This window comes from Xyrauchen texanus, chromosome 8 (genome assembly GCF_025860055.1).
Source record: "Xyrauchen texanus isolate HMW12.3.18 chromosome 8, RBS_HiC_50CHRs, whole genome shotgun sequence".
Taxonomy (NCBI): Eukaryota; Metazoa; Chordata; class Actinopteri; order Cypriniformes; family Catostomidae; genus Xyrauchen; species Xyrauchen texanus.
This window is the reverse complement of record NC_068283.1, coordinates 43940825-43959708: the sequence shown is the minus strand read 5'-3', so window position 1 is coordinate 43959708 and position 18884 is coordinate 43940825. Positions and strand designations below refer to the sequence as shown.

Sequence of the window (18884 nt, the reverse complement as noted above, 5' to 3'; positions counted from 1 at the left end):
AGTAGCTCTGATGTTTATGATAAAATTTTACCTTTGGACTGTCTCCTTCCGAGATGTCTTTATCGATCTCAGACTGAGAGTTTTCATTCATGAGCTGAAGATCAGGCACGATTCGGCCCATCCTGTACCCAGACGAACCGGCACCACGTGGACTAGACGGACATGAGTTAGCAGCACTGTTGAGGAAAAGAGAAAATATTTTACCATCCACACCAAAATATTTTTTGTAAAAATATAAAAAATGGCGCATAAAAGGACACAGCTGCAGCATTGATTAAGACACCACTCAAGATCACAAACTCGGATGGATGGATGGGTGGATGGATATGGATGGGGGGATTGATGGTTTTGGATATTGATGGATGGGTTTGGATGGATGGATATGGATTTGGATAGGTGGATGGATGGGTTTGGATGGGTGGATTTGAATATGGATTTGGATATGGCTCTTTGATAAACTCAATTGCCCAATAAAAAGAAATGCAACCACTTTCTATTGACAATGAATTAATTGCAAGTATTTCATGATAATTTTACCTGAGAGTCCCGGTGGGTGAGGGCAGAGGGCTCATGAGATGAGAGATGTTATCTGGAATGTTGATGGTTAGTGGAGAGATCTGCGGCTGAACGGCTTTCACTGGAGACTCGGGTTCTCTCTTCTCACGCTTGACGCTCACCAGCGCCGTGAACGTGATCTTTATATTTGTACTGGGGAAGCGGAAGGTGCACCTGAGAGAGAGAAAGAGAGTAGAAAAATATATCAAAATATGCTGCTAACAATAGCCAAGTCAGAAAAAAATATACTTGTTTTTCCTTAAATTTAATGTTTCCTTAAAGAGACAATATCGGTTCAACAAAGCAAGAAGATAGTACAAATTATGCAGTTAAAAATTAACATGTAACAAAAAAATTATATATGAAATATAAAATCATTTGTATTGATTGACTAAATGACTTTTTTTAATTGCAAAACGAATGGTCATAAATGTAAATACAGGAGTAAAAATAATGAGATTTTATTAGATATAATTAAATCACATTACTTCTAATATTTTATTTTTAAATTTGCAATATTAACTGGAAATTATACAGCAAACAGAATTCAATTGACTGCTATAATTCTATCTAAACACATTTTACTGATGTGTTTGTAATTTTACTCAAAAGCATTTTCAAAGACAAAAATCTAGTCAATGAAATATTGAAGAGCAGAGCAAAACAGACATTTCTGACTTTTTCAGGCCTGGAAATTAAAATTTGAATAAAACTAACCTACAATGGGTTACTTATAGTTCTAGCTGAGATAAAAGAACGTATCTTTACTTTTATGTTGTGTTTGGGTCATTTTGACCCAGACAACTTTTTTCCCCCTTTAGGAATATTTTACTTAATCCAATTGGAATAACATTTCATGACTTTGTTCAACAAAAAATAGACCTTTTTTCTTTTCTACTTTTTTGGTTTTATTTCACTTTGTTACACTTGTGTTCCCAGTCAAAAATGACCGGCCATTGGAAGTTAATGGATTAGACTACAAAATACATATTCAGGAGCATCCCAATCATTTAGATGAGCACATCTGTGGATGTGGTGTGCGTGGACACACACACACACACACGTAGTGTTTCCATGTTTTATGGGGACTTTCCATAGACATAATGGTTTTTATACTGTACAAACTTTATATTCTATCCCCTAAACCTAACCCAACCCCTAAACCTAACCCTACCCCTAAACCTAACCCTCACAGACAACATTCTGCATTTTTACATTTTCAAAAAACATAATTTAGTATGATTTATAAGCTGTTTTCCTCATGGGGACCGACAAAATGTCCCCACAAGGTCAAAGATTTCGGGTTTTACTATCCTTATGGGGACATTTGGTCCCCACAAAGTGATAAATATACGCTCACACACTCACTCACACGGACACACACACACACACGCGCACATGGACACACACACACGGACACGGACACACACTCTGTGTTGATCACTCTTTTATGCATCATCTTTCCATGTACTTTTTAAGCAATATGTAAATTAGGGCTGCACCTAACAATTATTTTTTTATTGATTAATCTAACGATAATTTTTTCGATTAGTTGATTAATCTAACGACTAATTTGCCAATTTTTCTAAAGATTTTTTTATTGTTATTTCTTTATTAATATAACAATTAATTAACCCAAAATAAATATAAAAAAACTTTTCAATATTTTAATAAATGATCTTCTCTTAAACACAAACAAATGTACAAGAAACAAAGTGTGCACTGCAGGGCATTATTCTGCAACACAAACAGCCTTAACTACACTTAACTGTAATCTCCATTTTACAGTTCAACATCCAGTTTATTTTGGAGAGATTTTATGTTGGACGGCTAAACTCGAGGTTGCACAGTGTTTTGATATTCCTCCTGAAAGTGACTTGAATTTGACATTTTGTTTAATTTATTTTGTTATTGGATTGCTAAATGTAGATTACTTCAATTTTATTTGAGTGATTTTAAGTAAGAACTTGTTCAATTCGAGTAAAAGGAAAGTGCAATCTACATTTAGCAATCCAACAACAAAATAAATTAAACAAAATGTCAAATTCAAACTGGCCCTGTATAAACCGTTACATTAATACTTCTACAGTATATATATATATATATATATATATATATATATATATATATATATATATATATATATATATATATATATATATATATATATAGATATAGATATTTTTTTTTTATTTGTTCAAAAAGGTCATCATTTCTTAAAAGAAGTTGATAAAAATATCTAATGCAACATCTTGTTATAATATATGCAATATCAGAGATTTATAAACAATCTTATTGGCCGGTCTTTCTGACCAGGAACACAAAATGTGTTAGCACAAAATGAACAACTCAAGGGTTAAAAAAATTCACACTTCAGCTTTAAAATTCCCTGATATTTTCAGGTTTTCACTGACCGTGGGAACCCTGTGTCATACACTGAATCAAACAAGTGCCAACATGAATCCAGACTTGAGCTCTGCAGAGAAACAAAGCTTCAAGAATCACAATTCAAAACGGTCATACTAATAAACTACAATTCCAGGTCGTGCAAGAGTGCCAGACTACACAACTGAGTTATCAAAGCGTCATGTTTCAAATGTTATTTTCAGGCTCTGAAGTCGATATTGACAGATATTAAAACAGGCGTTTAACAGGCTATTGAGAGTTTACAGTGGTAATAAAGCTCAGGGGAGTATTAGCAAACACGCAGGGGCTGGTGGAGCGAGTCGAGTCCTCAAAGCAATGCTAAAATTAACCGTCCCTTGATGAACTAATAATCAGAGTTAACATTAACAGTCCACAGAGTAAACAATACGACTCCGCCACAAAAACACCACTGAACAAATGCAACTCACAACGAAGAGACAAAATGACTTCAGAATTCCCTCATTTAGACTTAAACAGTCAGATAATGAAGTTCACTATTTGGTGACCTTCAAACATGCCTCATCCAATTCGATTTTAGAGCATGAGCTTATATAAATGTATATAAATAGGGAATGTCTTTTGACAGGAGTCAATTCTGATTGATGCACAATTTTAATATTCCACTGGACTGAACTTAACGGCAGTCAGAGGTTCGAGATGTTCCTCAGTGGTGGATGAAGGCCAGTCTCTCCGTTGCAGTGTTACGGTCCATATACTTGGTACCATTTGACGTGCGTTTGTGCCAGGCCTTGTAATAAACGTCACGCCCTGAAATACAAGCCAGCACATGCAAACAAACACACTGGCCATAACACCAATATCTTCAATTATCCCTGAAGTGGGTGAAAGGACACTTATTCCTGCCTGTTCAATAAGAAATTCAAGAGTTTACAATTTATACCATGTCTTAAGTAAACAGCATTTTGTAATCCTAATTAGTGTTAAGTTCTACATATCTAATACATTTTTTACATTATGTTAACATTATTTGATGCATTACCACATGGACAAAGAGTGAACTTTGAAAAGAGTTTTATAGCATTTATTCATCTCTAGGCTAATAAAGTTAATTTCTACATCTACTTTCCAACATTTGTAACATTATGCTAAACATGCATGTTGAAATTAGTAACTGCATTTACGCATGAACAAAACTTTAAGTTTTATAACATCTATATCACCTATGTGAAAAACTAACTGCCCCCTTAAACTTAATAGCTGGTTGTGCCAGCTTCAGCAGCATCAACTGCAACCAAACGCTTCTGATAACTGGAGATCAATCTTTCACAATTCTGTGGGGGAGTTTTGTCCCAATCTTCTTTGCAGAACTGCTTTAGTTCAGCCATATTGGATTTTGTTTAGCATGAACTGCCCATTTAAGGTCCTGCCACAGCATCTCAATCGGGTTCAACTCCGGACTTTGACTAGGTCACCCCAAAACTTTAATTTAGCTTCTTTTGAGCATTCAGAGGTGGACTAACTCCTATGCTTTGGATCATTGTCTTCCTGCATAATCAAGTTGTGCTTGAGCTTCAACACATGCACTGATGACCGGACGTTCTCCTTTAGGAATTTCTGGTAGAGAACAGATGTTTCCCTCAATTATTGCAAGTCGTCCTGGGCCTGAAGCAGCAAATCATCCCCACACTATCACACTACCACCATCATGCTTGACCGTAGGTATGATGATCTTTATGTTGAATTCTGTGTTTGATTTACACCAGATGTAACAGGACACCTGTCTTCCAAACAGTTCCATGTTCGACTCATCAGTCCGCAGAACATTCTCCCAAAAGGTTTGAGGATCATCAAGGTGTGTTTTGGCAAAATTCAGACGAGCCTTAATGTTCTTCTGGGTTAGCAGGGGTTTTCGCCTCGCCACTCTTCCATGGATGCCATTTTTCCCCAGTCTCTTTCTGATAGTGGAGTCATGAACAGCGACCTTTGATGCAAGAGAGACCTGCAGTTCCTTGGATGTTGTCCTTGGCTTTTTTGTGACTTCCTGGATGAGTCATCGCTGTGCTCTTGGAGGAATTTTGGAAGGACATCCACTTCTGGGAAGGTTCACTACTGTGCCAAGTGTTCTCCTTTTGGAGATGATGGCTCTCACTGTGGTTCTTTGTAACCCTTCCCAGACTGATGTATCTCAATCACCTTTTTCCTCATAATTTCTGGAATTTCTTTTGACCTTGGCAGTGTGCTACTGGGTGAGACCTTTTAGTCAGCTTCATGCTGCTGAAAAAGTTTTATTTAGGTGTTGATTTGATTGAACAGGGCTGGCAGTAATCTGGTCTGGGTGTGTCTAATCCAGCTGAACCTCATTATGAAATGCAGTTTCATAGATTTGGGGATTTAGTAACTAAGGGAGCAAATACTTTTTCACACAGGCCTAGTTAGTATTGGACAACTTTCTTACTTCAATAAATAACATTATCATTTAAAAACTGTATTTTGTGTTTACTGAAATTGCCTTTATTTTATGTAAGAGATGTACATAAAAACAGTAGAAAGCGGGATGGGGGCAAATACCTTTTCCACAGCACTGTATATGAACAAACACTAATGCATTAACTAACAATGAACAATACTTTACAGTTGTTAATTTCTACATATACTTACACATTTTGTATATTTAAAGTTGTTTGTTAACATTAGTTAATGCATTATGATGAACTATACAATGGAAAAAACTTTCAGCATTTATTCATCTTTAATAATGTTATTTCTACATATAATAATGCACTAACAAATTATTATGAACTAACACCGAACAATAGTATGTTTATTAGAGCCCGACCATTATGGGATTTTTGAGACTGATACCGATTTCAGAGAGTGATTTTTTAGTTAATTTATGAGCTGGAATGAAAACAGACATTTTCTATGTGGATTATTCACTGATTTTGCACCGATATGACTATGTAAAGGTACTCAGAGGGCTGCTTTCTTAAACAAATATTTTTATCAAAGAATATTTGACATTATCAATATACACTGTCAACGAATTCTAGAAATGAATGCTGAGAAAATAAAGAATAAATAAAAATACAATAAATAGCTTAAAAAACATCAGTACTGCATTTTCAGTATTAGTCAATTGCTGACCATTAAAATAAAAATACTAGAGTTCGACCGATAGTGGGTTTTGCCGATACCGATAAATAACGTGGTGGAAAAGGCAGATAAACAATTAATCGGCCGATAGTTTTTCAAATAGATTTATAGAAAAATCAATAAGTCATTTTTATTCTCTTTCTTTATTATAAAGACAGAGTCAAAAATGAATAAAATCCCCCATTCCTTTTTTTGTTCAGCCAAAATCCTAATAATAAAGATTTGGTACATAATGCAGGACTTAAGTATGAACAAGCCCGAAACACACTGGGGACTCTTATTTTGAAATTATGAAAAACATATTGGTAACAACAGATTTTTGCCGATAACCAATAGTTCCAAATAGCAACTATAGGTACTGATTAATCGGTAAAACCGATATATCGGATAACCTCTAAAGAAAATACAATACATAGCTAAATAAACATCAGTACTGTTTAGTATCAGTCAATTGCTGACCATAAACAAAAATCAGTTCTGTATGTTTTGTATCATTCAATGGCTGACCATTAAAATAAAGAATAATACAACTAAATAAAATATAATAAACATCAGTAGTACTGTTTAGTATCAGTCAAATGCTGACATTTAAATACTGCCAATCAATTAGGGGCATGTTGAAAAACAAGAAGCATTTACACCTGTCGAGACAAGAGATAAACAGCGGCAGCAGTGTTACACCGTATTCTGCTATACAAGTTCTGGGAAACTTTCAACGGTGGAAAACCAGACTTTTAAATATTAAATTTTATAAATGCAGCGACCGGAATTGTTCGGTTGAAGGGGGTATCAAACTGCGAATCCTGAACAAAACAGTTTGGTGAATACATGTTTACACATTAGCTTCCACTCAGCTGACAAGCAATGAAAGTAGCTACGTGGTTAGTTAGTTAGCTATAAGCTCGTTGTCACAGAGAGTAAAAGATGGACTAGCATTGCATCAAACCTACTATTTAACAACGAAGCGTGAAATCAACATTCAACAGACACAATCCACCACCGCACCGTTGTCTGCTGAGCTGCAAAATGAAGCTCTTATGTTTACCTTTCAATCTGCTACATTACTGACTGCACTGACAAACTATAGGCTGGCTAACATAACAAACAGAAGTGATAAACATGAGTGACATGGTTGTCAGGGACACGGTTAACGTTATACAAGTTATATTGAAAAGCGAAAATGATGGGGTCATGTATGCATTTCACAAACTAGTTAGCAACTTACCGAGAAGACACCATTTAACTCCACACCACTTAACTCTGCCCTGTCCACAGAACCACCGTCTTTGGGGGATCGTCCCAGGATTTTACATAGCAACTGGCCCAAAAGTTTTTTAGCGGTGGGCGGGTTGGGGGGTTAACTGTCCTTTTCTGCATTTCGCAGCGCCATTTTGTGGTCCGTTCTGCATAACGCGGTGGATCATTTTAGCTTATCTCGGCCGACACACCAGCCCGCTTGGTTCTCCCGATGGCCAGTCTGCCCCTAAATGGCCTGGTATGCCAGATTATAGTACAGCCCTAACCAAGATTAATAAATACTCATGATACCTAATGCATTAAATAATGCTAATGTATACAGCCTTAATAATATCTTTTTGTTTTTGCACATTTTAATAAAGAGTATCTGGGATTAGTCTGTGCAGTATTAAAGCTTCCGCTGCTTTTCAGGCAGCCATTCAGAGCACAATTCCATCATGGCAACCACGAGGGGCTCTTTAAAACAGGAATGTTTGGATCCCAACCCCCCCCAGCATTCCTCACTGTGGGTGCTGTGTGTGTGATTCTAGCAGTTGTGTTCCTGCATATCTACCCTCGTCTTGTACAAAAATCACAAGACGCAAAGCATGTAGATGTGTTTCCCTATCAAAACACACTGAATACATAAAAACCCCTATTCTATTTGATTTTCTCTCTAACTTTTAAAAACATTCAACAACAATTGCAATTTATAACATGGAAACTTTATCACAGAAAGTAATCTGAATCAGATTAGGAAACTTAAAATCAGAACGTGGACGTCAAAGACGTAAAAACACAATGAATGACCTAATCCTAAATTAATATTACTTCACCACTAAGAACACAAAAAACAAAATCCAAAAAAGTACTGTTTCAAACAGGTTTCCCCAAACACCCCCTCTGCCATTGGTCGAACCAATAGATAATCCTGCCCCAAACCCATGCCACTGATTGAGCCACAGGGGAGGTGTTAATCAGAAGGTTGCTGGTTGGATCCCCACAGCCACCACCATTGTGTCCTTGAGCAAGACACTTAACTCCAGGATGCTCAGGGGGGATTGTCCCTGTAATAAGTGCACTGTAAGTCGCTTTGGATAAAAGCGTCTGCCAAATGCATAAATGTAAATGTAAAATATTGAACTGAGCAGAGATCCGTCACACTAGTTAATCGTGGCTACACCCTGCAGTTTGTAAAGCACAGTGCTGCGCACGTGCTGGAGCGCTGTGTTTTGTAGATGCCATATAAATTCGAAAAGATCAACATTTAAAAATGCATCTTAATTTTGAATTTAAATTTGACCACCTTACAAAGGCATCCCAGGGGAACGTTAATATATATTGCATAATTGTTGTCAGTTAGATGTGAGATTGCGTGGGTATCTGAATAGCGATCGCGATCTTTTAACGATTAATCGTTAAATAATTAGCTTCCAAATATCCTACAGAAATACGTCCACTAAGACGTTCAATTGTGATATGATATGGATTGTTTTGCATACCTCTCTTTTCTTTTTTTTCTTTCTCCCAATTTGGAACGCCCAATTCCCAATGCTCTTTAGGTCCTCGTGGTGGTGTAGTGACTCGCCTCAATCCAGTTGGAGGAGGACGAATCTCAGTCACCTCCACGTCTGAGACCATCAATCCACACATCTTATCACGTGGCTTGTTGAGCACTTTAACACATAGCACGTGTGAAGGCTTCACGCTATTCTCCGCAATCCACGCACAACTCACCACACGCCCCACAGAGAACAAGAACCACATTATAGTGACCACGAGGAGGTTAACCCATGTGACTTTACCCTCCCTAGCAACTAGGCCAATTTGGTTGCTTAGGAGACCTGGCTGGAATCACTCAGCCCACCCAGGATTCAAACTCACGACTCCAGGGGTGGTAGTCAGTGTCTTTACTTGCTGAGCTACCCAGGTCCCCAAACCTCTCACTCTTGAGAAAGGAAACAGTGTCCTAAGACACAATTGTGCTCGTGGATTGAGAAAGAATTGAGTCTTTAAGAAAGAGCAGATGAAAATAAAATCTGTCCCAAGAGAGACGACTGTGTCTGACTACCTCACACATTTACAAAAGATTTCCACTGGGAAAGAAATCAGAGAGCATCTTTAAAAATAAACTTATGGGATAATATGGTAATATAATTGATAATATAATTATTTAACGGATATGATCATCAACATTTCCCAAAACTGAAATAAACTTGATAGTAAAAGATGGATTTGTTGAAAGGAAGATTGCAATTAATCGAGAATATAGTTATTTTGTTTTTTACCCAAGCCTGTAATATTTAAAGATACAAACAAGGAAGCCTTACACTAAAAGGATGTTTAGCTGGAGATTGAGCTGAAAATTAACACTTGAAGAGTATCAAATGCAAATTAGATCATTTTGTAAATTAATTGGTGATAAAAAATACAAAACATAATGGCATTACTACAACCGGCCAGTCCCCTTTGTAGAATTTCATCCATATGGAATTGTTAGGACGGTAAAAGGGAATGTTCCACACAAGATTTTTGATTAATGAAATAGTTGTTAGTGTTGGATTTTCTCAGTTACTTTACAAAAAATTGGTGGTGTTTTCAACCATTAGGCGAAGACTCTATTCTGCCCACTCCCGGGTTCAGGTTTAGCTGGGTTCGACCAACACCTTTGGGATGGGCTGTTGATTTGCATGTACTTTTATGACTCACTCAGAACCAAACTAAACTAAACCTTTACATGACTTCACACCTCACTGTAACTGTATGTAAAACCATCAGCATTAATTACAGTAAAACTGTGAAAACAATATCAACCTTTGACTGCGCCATTACAGCATGTGTTTTTTGCCTGTAACGTCAAAAAAAAAAGTTCTGTTGTTTGATCTAAATAAACTAACACAGCACTACTAAGTGTAAACAAGTGACAACAAACAACCAGCCCAAGACAGAAAAAAATAAAATAAAATACACTGGCAGCCAAAAGTTTGGTATAATGGACAGATTTTGCTGTTTCGGAAGGAAATTTGTGCTTTAATTCACCAAAGTGGTATTCAACTGATCACAAAGTATATTCAGGACATTACTGATGTAAAAACAGCACCATCACTATTTGAAAAAAAGTCATTTTTGATCAAATCTAGACACATCTAGCAGCATCACTCCAACAACTTATTATTGAGTAATGATAAATTGATAATTTGATACTAGTAAATCACTTTATATGACGCCATTATATCAAACACAATTGAAAGATATTTGCTTCATTAAATGAAGCTGAACGTTGTCTTTGTGTTTGTTTTTGAGTTATGCAATAGACCGGCATGTCTTAAGCTCAATATTAGGTAATAAAAGGCAAAATATAAACAGCTTTCTCTAGAAACTCATCAGTCAAACATTGTTTTGAGGAATGAAGGTGATACAATGCTTGATAAATGTGTAACTACAGTCTTCAAAGATAAAGCACAACTGTCTCTAACAAGGACAGAAAGAGATGTGGAAGACCAGATGTGCAACTAAACAAGAGGATAAGTACATCAGAGTCTCTAGTTTGAGAAATAGACGCCTCACATGTCCTCCGCTGACAGCTTCATTGAATTCTACCTGCTCAACACCAGTTTCATGTACAACAGTAAAGAGAAGACTCAGGAGGACTTATGGGAAGAATTGCAAAGAAAAAGACACTTTTGAAACAGAAAAACAGAAAGAAAAGGTTTGAGTGGGCAAAGAAACAGATATCGGACAACAGATAATTGGAAAAGAGTGTTACGGATCTTCACCACATTGAGCTTTTGTGGGATCAGTTAGACTGTAAGGTGTGTGAGAAGAGCCCGACAAGACAGTCACATCTATGGCAAGTGCTACAGGAAGTGTGGGGTCAAAGGTCACCTGAGTATATGGACAAACTGACAGCTGGAATAACAAGGATCTGCAAAGCTGTCATTGCCGCATGTGGAGGATTATTTGATGAGATCTCGTTGAAGTAGTTTTAAGATTTTGTTTCAAATTATAATAGTAATTTTTCACGTTATTAATGTCCTGAATATACACTGTGATCAGTTGAATGCCACTTTGGTCAATAAATGTACCCATTTATTTCCATAAGACCAAATCTGTACATGAATTCCAAACTTTTGGCCGCCAGTGTGTATATAAAAATCACACACAACATATTTTGGCTATTTTGAAGAAAAGGTCCACAGATTCTGCCTGGATCTGCCTGTGACATCTGCATAAGCATCAGCAGCTATTTGTGTTGAAATACATCCAATAAGGGAACCACGCTTCACTAATTAAATGCTCTTTAGTCATTTGATCAATATTGCAACTCAGATGGTCTCTTCCTCAAACGGGCTGTCCATTGTAGTCCATACAACCATCTGGACATACTCTACGACTCAGTGGGTGGAACTCATTGATTTTGCACAAACTAAAGTGTCTAAATGTGGCTCTGTTCCAATCGTTAGAAAACCGGCAGACTAACTAGCGAGTAGAGAATAATAATTTAATCAATTAAACTGCAGCTCTTGTGGTTTGATAATCGCACTTGGTCAAATCGCAATTTCGATTTATTTTCAGTTAATCGTTCAGCCCAAAATACTGCTGTTCTCTACAAATGCAGCATCTAGTCAACAAATTAATGACTTTATAATCATATGACAACGTGTACAGTAGTGTACTGTTTACATGTCTTTATGTTTTCTATGTTTTAAACCCGCATCTGAAGTGTGCCGCTCCATGCAGAGTGTAGTCTCATGTGTCAAAACAAACACCACAAGGCATCAGTGAAGTGATTTCTATATCGCCTCTAGAGGTCGCTCTCATACCACATAACGACAGCGGACCCTTCCCAGCCGCTCCAGCACCAGACACAACAGGGAAAACTATCAGTGTGGATATTTGCCAAAAACTGATAGTTCCAGAAATCTGTTATTGCTGATGATTAATCGGTAAAACCGATATATCGGTCGACCTCTGTAAACAGTGCACTTCAATTGCTACTTATTTAACAGATATAATAATCAACACAAGCCAAATTAACAGTACAGCTTAAAGTAAGATTCATTTGGGGATTAGGAATCCATATTAGGAGCGTTCAAATTAAGACAACGATTAATCAGAAAATAAATATTTTTACCCAGATCCTAGATTTAATACAATTGAACTTCAATAAATGGCAAAAATCCATATTCATGAATCTGGAGTTCAGTCTGTCTGATTCAATTCAAAACTCATTACATGTAGCATAGTCACTCACAAACGTTAATGGAAGTCTCAGCATGTAAGGAAAACAATGCTTGAAATGAGAAATTCCTGACTGAAAAAAAAATAAAAAATGTATAAAAAAGAAAAAAAAAAAAAAAATCACCCTTTAAAGATGTTTTCAGCGACAAAACGACCTCATCTCATTAATTTTCAATGAGAGCTGGCGACTTCCGGCAACACGAGCGACTGCAACCGTTGGTGACCGGATGTGGGTGTGTCCAGCTACATGACAAATTTGAGAAACGTTTAACTTTATGCAAATGAAGAGCGACTTTAGGGAGGAACAGCCAATACGAGAGAAGATGCTAGAGCTCACGTGATCCTAATATTTTAATAATAATATTAACGTAAAGAAACAGTGCTGTTTAGACTCTCCATACACACCACTAGCGACCTGACCGCCAGCCACTGGCGACATGCAACGACAAAGTAGCTGTCAGTGTGAACGCAGCTTAAGCCATCTCAGAGTACATAAAGGTACATAAATATCAAAATATTGAATATTGACAAAAAGTTTGGGGTATATATTTTTTTAAGCTTTTTCTCCCAGCCCTATATGGAGATAACCGCTTTGAAGCTCACTCAAAAACACTTTAACTGTCTTGTTTGTATTTCCTGAAACCCGGCACACAGCCTACATCAGAGTGTCTCTTTGCCATATTTAGAAAGATCTAATAAAACGATATCTGCTCACTGCCCCATTGCACTTCTAAAAATATAATAACATAAATAAACTAGAACAGAAATAAGAAGTGTTGTTGAGTGTATTGAAGTCTGGCGCAGGGATTAGATGCTGTGCAGAAAAGACAAATAAACATTGCACCACTATTAAGTAACAAAGAGCATATGGTGCACTCAGTCAAAACATTAGCACCAAACCCTTGGTTTGCTCACATGGCACACACCACACCATCTGAGTGTGTATGTTTACACACCAGCTGAACCTAAACAACACCCTGCACCCATTCAACAACACACAGCATGCAATACATTTGCTCTTTTCTGCACACATTTTTGCCCAGTTGCCAGGTGATATTTGATTGCATGTATTTGTACATGCATATCAATTAGAGGCCAAATATGCCACTGCAAACACCTAAGGAGCACAAAAAAAACACTACATGCCCATAATTCCAAAATATGCTTTCCACTCCTATCATGCCACAAATCTGATGCATGTACCTCTGATACCCAGAAATGCAACACATTTATGACACCCAAAACTGCTGCAAATGCCTGAGACACCCCAAAATGCTAATGAACATTGCAATAGTACCCCCAAATTTCCACACTTACCCATAATGCCCATGCCCAACAATGCTTTCCAGGCCTATCATGCCTAAAAAACTGATGCATGTACTTCTGATTTCCAAAAATGCAACATGCATATTAGGGCTGCGCAATTTGGACAAAAAGTCATATTGCGATTATTTTGAAAAATATTGCGATTACGATTTGAACTGCGATTATGAAAAGGATACTGGGGATTTCACATTTGAGCTCTCTTAAAACAACCAAACTGAGATCTTGAACTGAGTTCAACCACAAACAAATAAATATATAAACAGTGAAACAAAGTCTTCTTCATATCGCCAGTGGCTGGCGGTTAGGTCGCTAGTAGTAGTAAATATGTATGGAGAGTCTAAACCGCACTGTTTCTTTACAATTAATATTATTATTAAAATATTAGGATCACGTGAGCTCTAGCATCTTCTCTCGTATTGGCAGTCGCTCCCGAAAGTCGCTCTTCATTTGCATGAAGTTAAACATTTCTCAACTTTGTCACAACGCTGGACACGCCCACATCCGGTCGCCGTCGCTAGTGTTGCCGGAATTCGCCAGCTCTCATTGAAATGAATGAGATGAGGTTGTTTGTCGCTGTGTGTCGCTGGCAGTGTGAACGTAGCATAATGGGGAGGGACTGAAACTGCACCCGGCTGAGGCACACTCTGTCACAGGACACTCATCCCTCGAATGCGCATGCTTGCTGCAGCTAGATTATAACGTGATTGCTCATGACTTATTGAATCATAATATATGTGTCACTGTGCATTTCTTATCGTGAAGAAAACTGGCAATACACAGCTTCATTAATAAGAGAGTAGCTCTGGGTATCGTTCAAAAAATTGCGATATCGATACTTGACTTCAATACCGGTTCCTTAAAGATACTTTTTTCGAACAAGACCACAAACATTAACTCAAAAAACTTTGGTTTTATTTTTTCAGTTTGTTTACTTTTTTTACAGACTCATCCCCTGAGCCTTCTGGTCTCCTCATGGCAGGGTCGGCAGGGGCAGATGCTATAACGTTAATTGTGAAGAGGGAAAAAACAAACAAGAGAGCTAAACGGTTTAACAAGATATCTAGTTTAATGCGAGTTAAACTTGATCAGTTTCTGTCAACATTAAAGCAATTTTAGCATTGATTTAGCTAGCTATCTATAGCCAATATCCAAACCATATCTAACTTTACGTAGGTCCCAGTTTATAGGACTAAGTCACCGCACACAGAAACGTTAATTGAACAAGTACACAAGCATGTACCACTACAAGTTAGCCGATTTTGTTTGTTGGTTTGTTTGCTAAATGTTACCTTACCTGTCGGAGTCCCAGTCATAGCGCTGCTGCATTCATCAGTAGTTTTGGAGGAGGACTCGTGTGGTGGGAATGTTGAAGGAAGCTCTGTATCAGGACGCTGAGAGGATGACTGCACCGGCTCGGCCTTCTTGCAGTTGAAGACGGAGCAACTTTCTGCTCTTAAGATTATTCCGTGCACTGTCAAGTGCTTCATCAGATTTGTTGTGTTGCCGGTCTTAGCAGCAATTATCTTGTCGCAAATATTGTATCGTGCACTGTTGGCATCGAGCCTGGTGAAATGTAGCCACACTTTTGATCTTTTCCACATCTATCACATGTATGGTGGTTGAGTGCATACTCAACCTCACGTGTGAGCCGCGTCTCTAAGCGTAACCGGCGTAAACTAGTGTTTTTCCTTGATGCCTAAACACAGCCAATCACCGGCACTTTTAGATTTGGCCACATCTAGCATGCTACATACTCATCACTGACCGTTGACAAGATTAACCCCCTTAGGTATCTAAATTTGGTACTGAACGTCAAGACATTTTTTGATACTTGATTGTTTAGATCAGTGATTCCCAACCTTTTTTCTGCCACGGCACACTTTTTACGACTAAAAAATTCCATGGCACACCATCCCACATAGGCTAACCATCGTCAATATTTTTCCTTTTCAAGAACTTGTCCATGTTTTCTGTCCGTCTTAGTAGCGTGTTTACTTGTAATGTTTGAAATTCGGCTATGCAAAAAAATAAAAAATATCACATACAGTGGTTGCGTTAGACTTTCTCATCGTCCGTCATTTTGATGGACAGGGTCGTAAAAATTCCGTCATAATCCATTATTACCCATCATTTTAATGATACTAAGACATTTAATAGCTTTTATTTTCATTTACATTTTCATTTTTAATCATGAATTTACAGGAGCATCATATAGCTCGATTTACCATATAGCAGATTATGCATTTATTTGTTCATGAAGAGAACAGATGAACAACAGAGACAGGAAGCACATGAATGTTTTTCCCCGCAGTGACTTTATGAGTTTGCCACATATAACAGCGGGAGGTGTGCACAATAAACATTGAAAACATGTATTTGGAAGAGAGAGAAAAAGCTTGCAGTTGCTTTGATAGCAGAAAGAAATAAAAGGACTCGGTTATGTTTAGAAACGTTTTCTTGGTGAATTTAAATGAGTTCAATAACGGGTCTCTGATATTCCTAAACGATAAGGTCATATTTCATTAAAATAAATTATGAGACATTCAATGTCTCTTCAAAAAATGTTTTGAAGATAGTTTTTAAATATAATATTAATCGTTTTTAAATATTTATTGTAGTTTAGTATCTCAAAGACATTATTGGTGAAGCAGAAACGTGTGTGTGAAAAACACTTTGTTGTGACGTCACTTCATAGACTTCAGTGTATTCTGCAGCGCTATAAGAGAGAGTTTGTTTTATAGGGAGTTAAAGATGGATTGAAGTGAACAGAAAGGTGAGAGAGGAAGTTTTCACCCCCATTATACACAGCAACAAAATATGTTTTTGATTTGTTTTGGCTTGTTTTATGATAAAAATATCTAATTTAAAACAACATATATTTACTTTAGCAGCTTTAAGCAGAAGAAACAATTGTTATCTGAAAATGTTGAATATAATATTAAAAATACAAATATTTTAAAATATGTATAAGTCCTTTAATAAAGATGCATTGACCTGAGAAGCAGCATATTAAATATTTAGACTTGCTTTTACAGAATATATCTTGAATACAAGTATATTTTTATCTTTAATGCACTCGCAGATGTATAACAAAGTGAAAAACACTTATATATATAAAATAAACGTACAGTATATTAAAGATATATTCTCTTAAAGCGAGTCTGAATATCTTATATGTTCCTTTTCAAGTACATGTATCTTGTTTTAAGGATTTTTAGACACTTTTTAATGGAAAACAAGACAAAAACACCTGATAATAATGGGAATCTGTGCAGTGAATTTCTTTACTGAATTAAACTTAATAAAAAGTATTTTATCCCACTTTAATTCAGTTAATATCATATAAAGGTATTTTTAAAAGATGATTTTTCCCTCTTTATTGTTAGAAAGCACATTTAATACAAACTTTTAATGTTGCAAAAGCTGAATAATCGGTTAAGAGCTGACGATTAATCGTTGCAATAAACACAGACTAGTCGTTAGATTAATCGATTATAAAAATAATCGTTAGTTGCAGCCCTAATAGCCATAAGCAAACATTTCCAGAACGTTCTGGGAACCAAAACTCGTCATCATGGTACGCACGCCTGTAATACACAAACAATGCTGCAGATGCCTATAATGCTTAAAATGCTGTCTACGCAGGGAGCTCACTAGGGTTTGAGATGCTGCCCAGTGGCTCTGAAAGCGAAACAAAAATTGGTGCAAGGCAGGGACACTCGCACGTGCTCCCGGTGCGGCACCACAACAACAACAACAACAAACATTATGATCATGGTGATGAAAACGATGGTGGTAATAGTTTTCAAGATGGAGGTTATAATAACTCACAGTCTTGGTAGCTGGAGGGGAGGGGCCCCCCGCCGTAGAAACACGCCGTCCACGAACACCCCGTTCTTCCCCAAACACCGCAGATAGAACTCCCCTCCTCCTCCGGGGCTCGTGTCCTCCGAAGCGGCGGTGAAGATCTCCAGGTGCCGCCGGGAGATGAAGCTCGTGTGGCCCATGCTGACGTCCACCGAGCCCTGAGACGAGTTGCGACCCACCGTCACCGAGCGCTTCTTCATCACATACTCGAACTCGCGGCCCTCCAGCCGAGCCATCGCTGCCATTTTAGCGAAAACGTACCGATCACGGCCCGTTAATATGAGTGGGGAATGAAGAGCGAGATGAAGCCCTTAACGTGCCCGACCAGCGAAGCAGCAGCAGCGGCGCCGACTCGACCCACCGCCGCGATACACCACCGAGAGAAAGGGGATGGAGAATTAGCCAATCAGAGTGCGCTGGGGGGAGAAGGTGCTGTGATTGACGCCGCTATCGTCCAATTAGAGGCGCGTTAAGGAATGCGGTCATTCAATAAGAGCCAATGAGGTGAGCAACATGGACGGTTCGACGGACTGAAGGTCGGTTGCGCTGTGCTCAACACGCATGTGTGAGGGGGTTGTAAACAGTGGAGTGGATTATTTATTAGAAAAAATGGAATTCGTCGTCGGTGGCAGAAGAAGCTTCCAGTACACAGAAATATGATGAGACAAAATAATAAACTAAATAATAATTAATTATTTAGAAATACACAGTGAGACTTAAGACTGAATAGTACAAATAGTGTACAACAGTGTAATGATTAATATAACAAAATAATTAAAAGTAGAACAAATACAAATTCCATTCGATTTTCTTGTGTGTGTGTGTATATATATATATATATATATATATATATATATATATATATATATATATATATATGTGTGTGTGTGTGTATGTGTCTATATATGTGTATGCATACACATACACACACACACATTATATGATGATGCTTCGACAAAATTGTATGTAAAACATGCACTCAAAATAATATTTAAAAAATATACACAATTGCATCGAATTGTGTAATGTCTTAAAAATGATATTAATAAAACTTAAAACATTTGGTTTTGTTTTTTATTTGATTAAAAATTGTTTGAGTGTTTAGCAATGCAAAAAGT

The 18884-nt window shown here is 37.3% G+C and overlaps 1 protein-coding gene across 1 annotated transcript in view; it reads right to left on the bottom strand.

Moving 5' to 3' along the window:
• The window catches only part of LOC127648301 (forkhead box protein K2-like), a 29017-nt gene extending 10861 nt beyond the window's left edge, over positions 1-18156 (bottom strand). The window contains exons 1-3 of the mRNA XM_052132945.1: positions 17731-18156; positions 538-729; positions 32-176 (exon numbers count right to left, since the gene is read on the bottom strand). Coding sequence (XP_051988905.1) covers positions 32-176; positions 538-729; positions 17731-18011 — 618 coding nt within the window. The 5' untranslated portion in view covers positions 18012-18156. The remainder of the gene's footprint in view (positions 1-31; positions 177-537; positions 730-17730) is intronic.
• Positions 18157-18884: the final 728 nt, after the last annotated feature.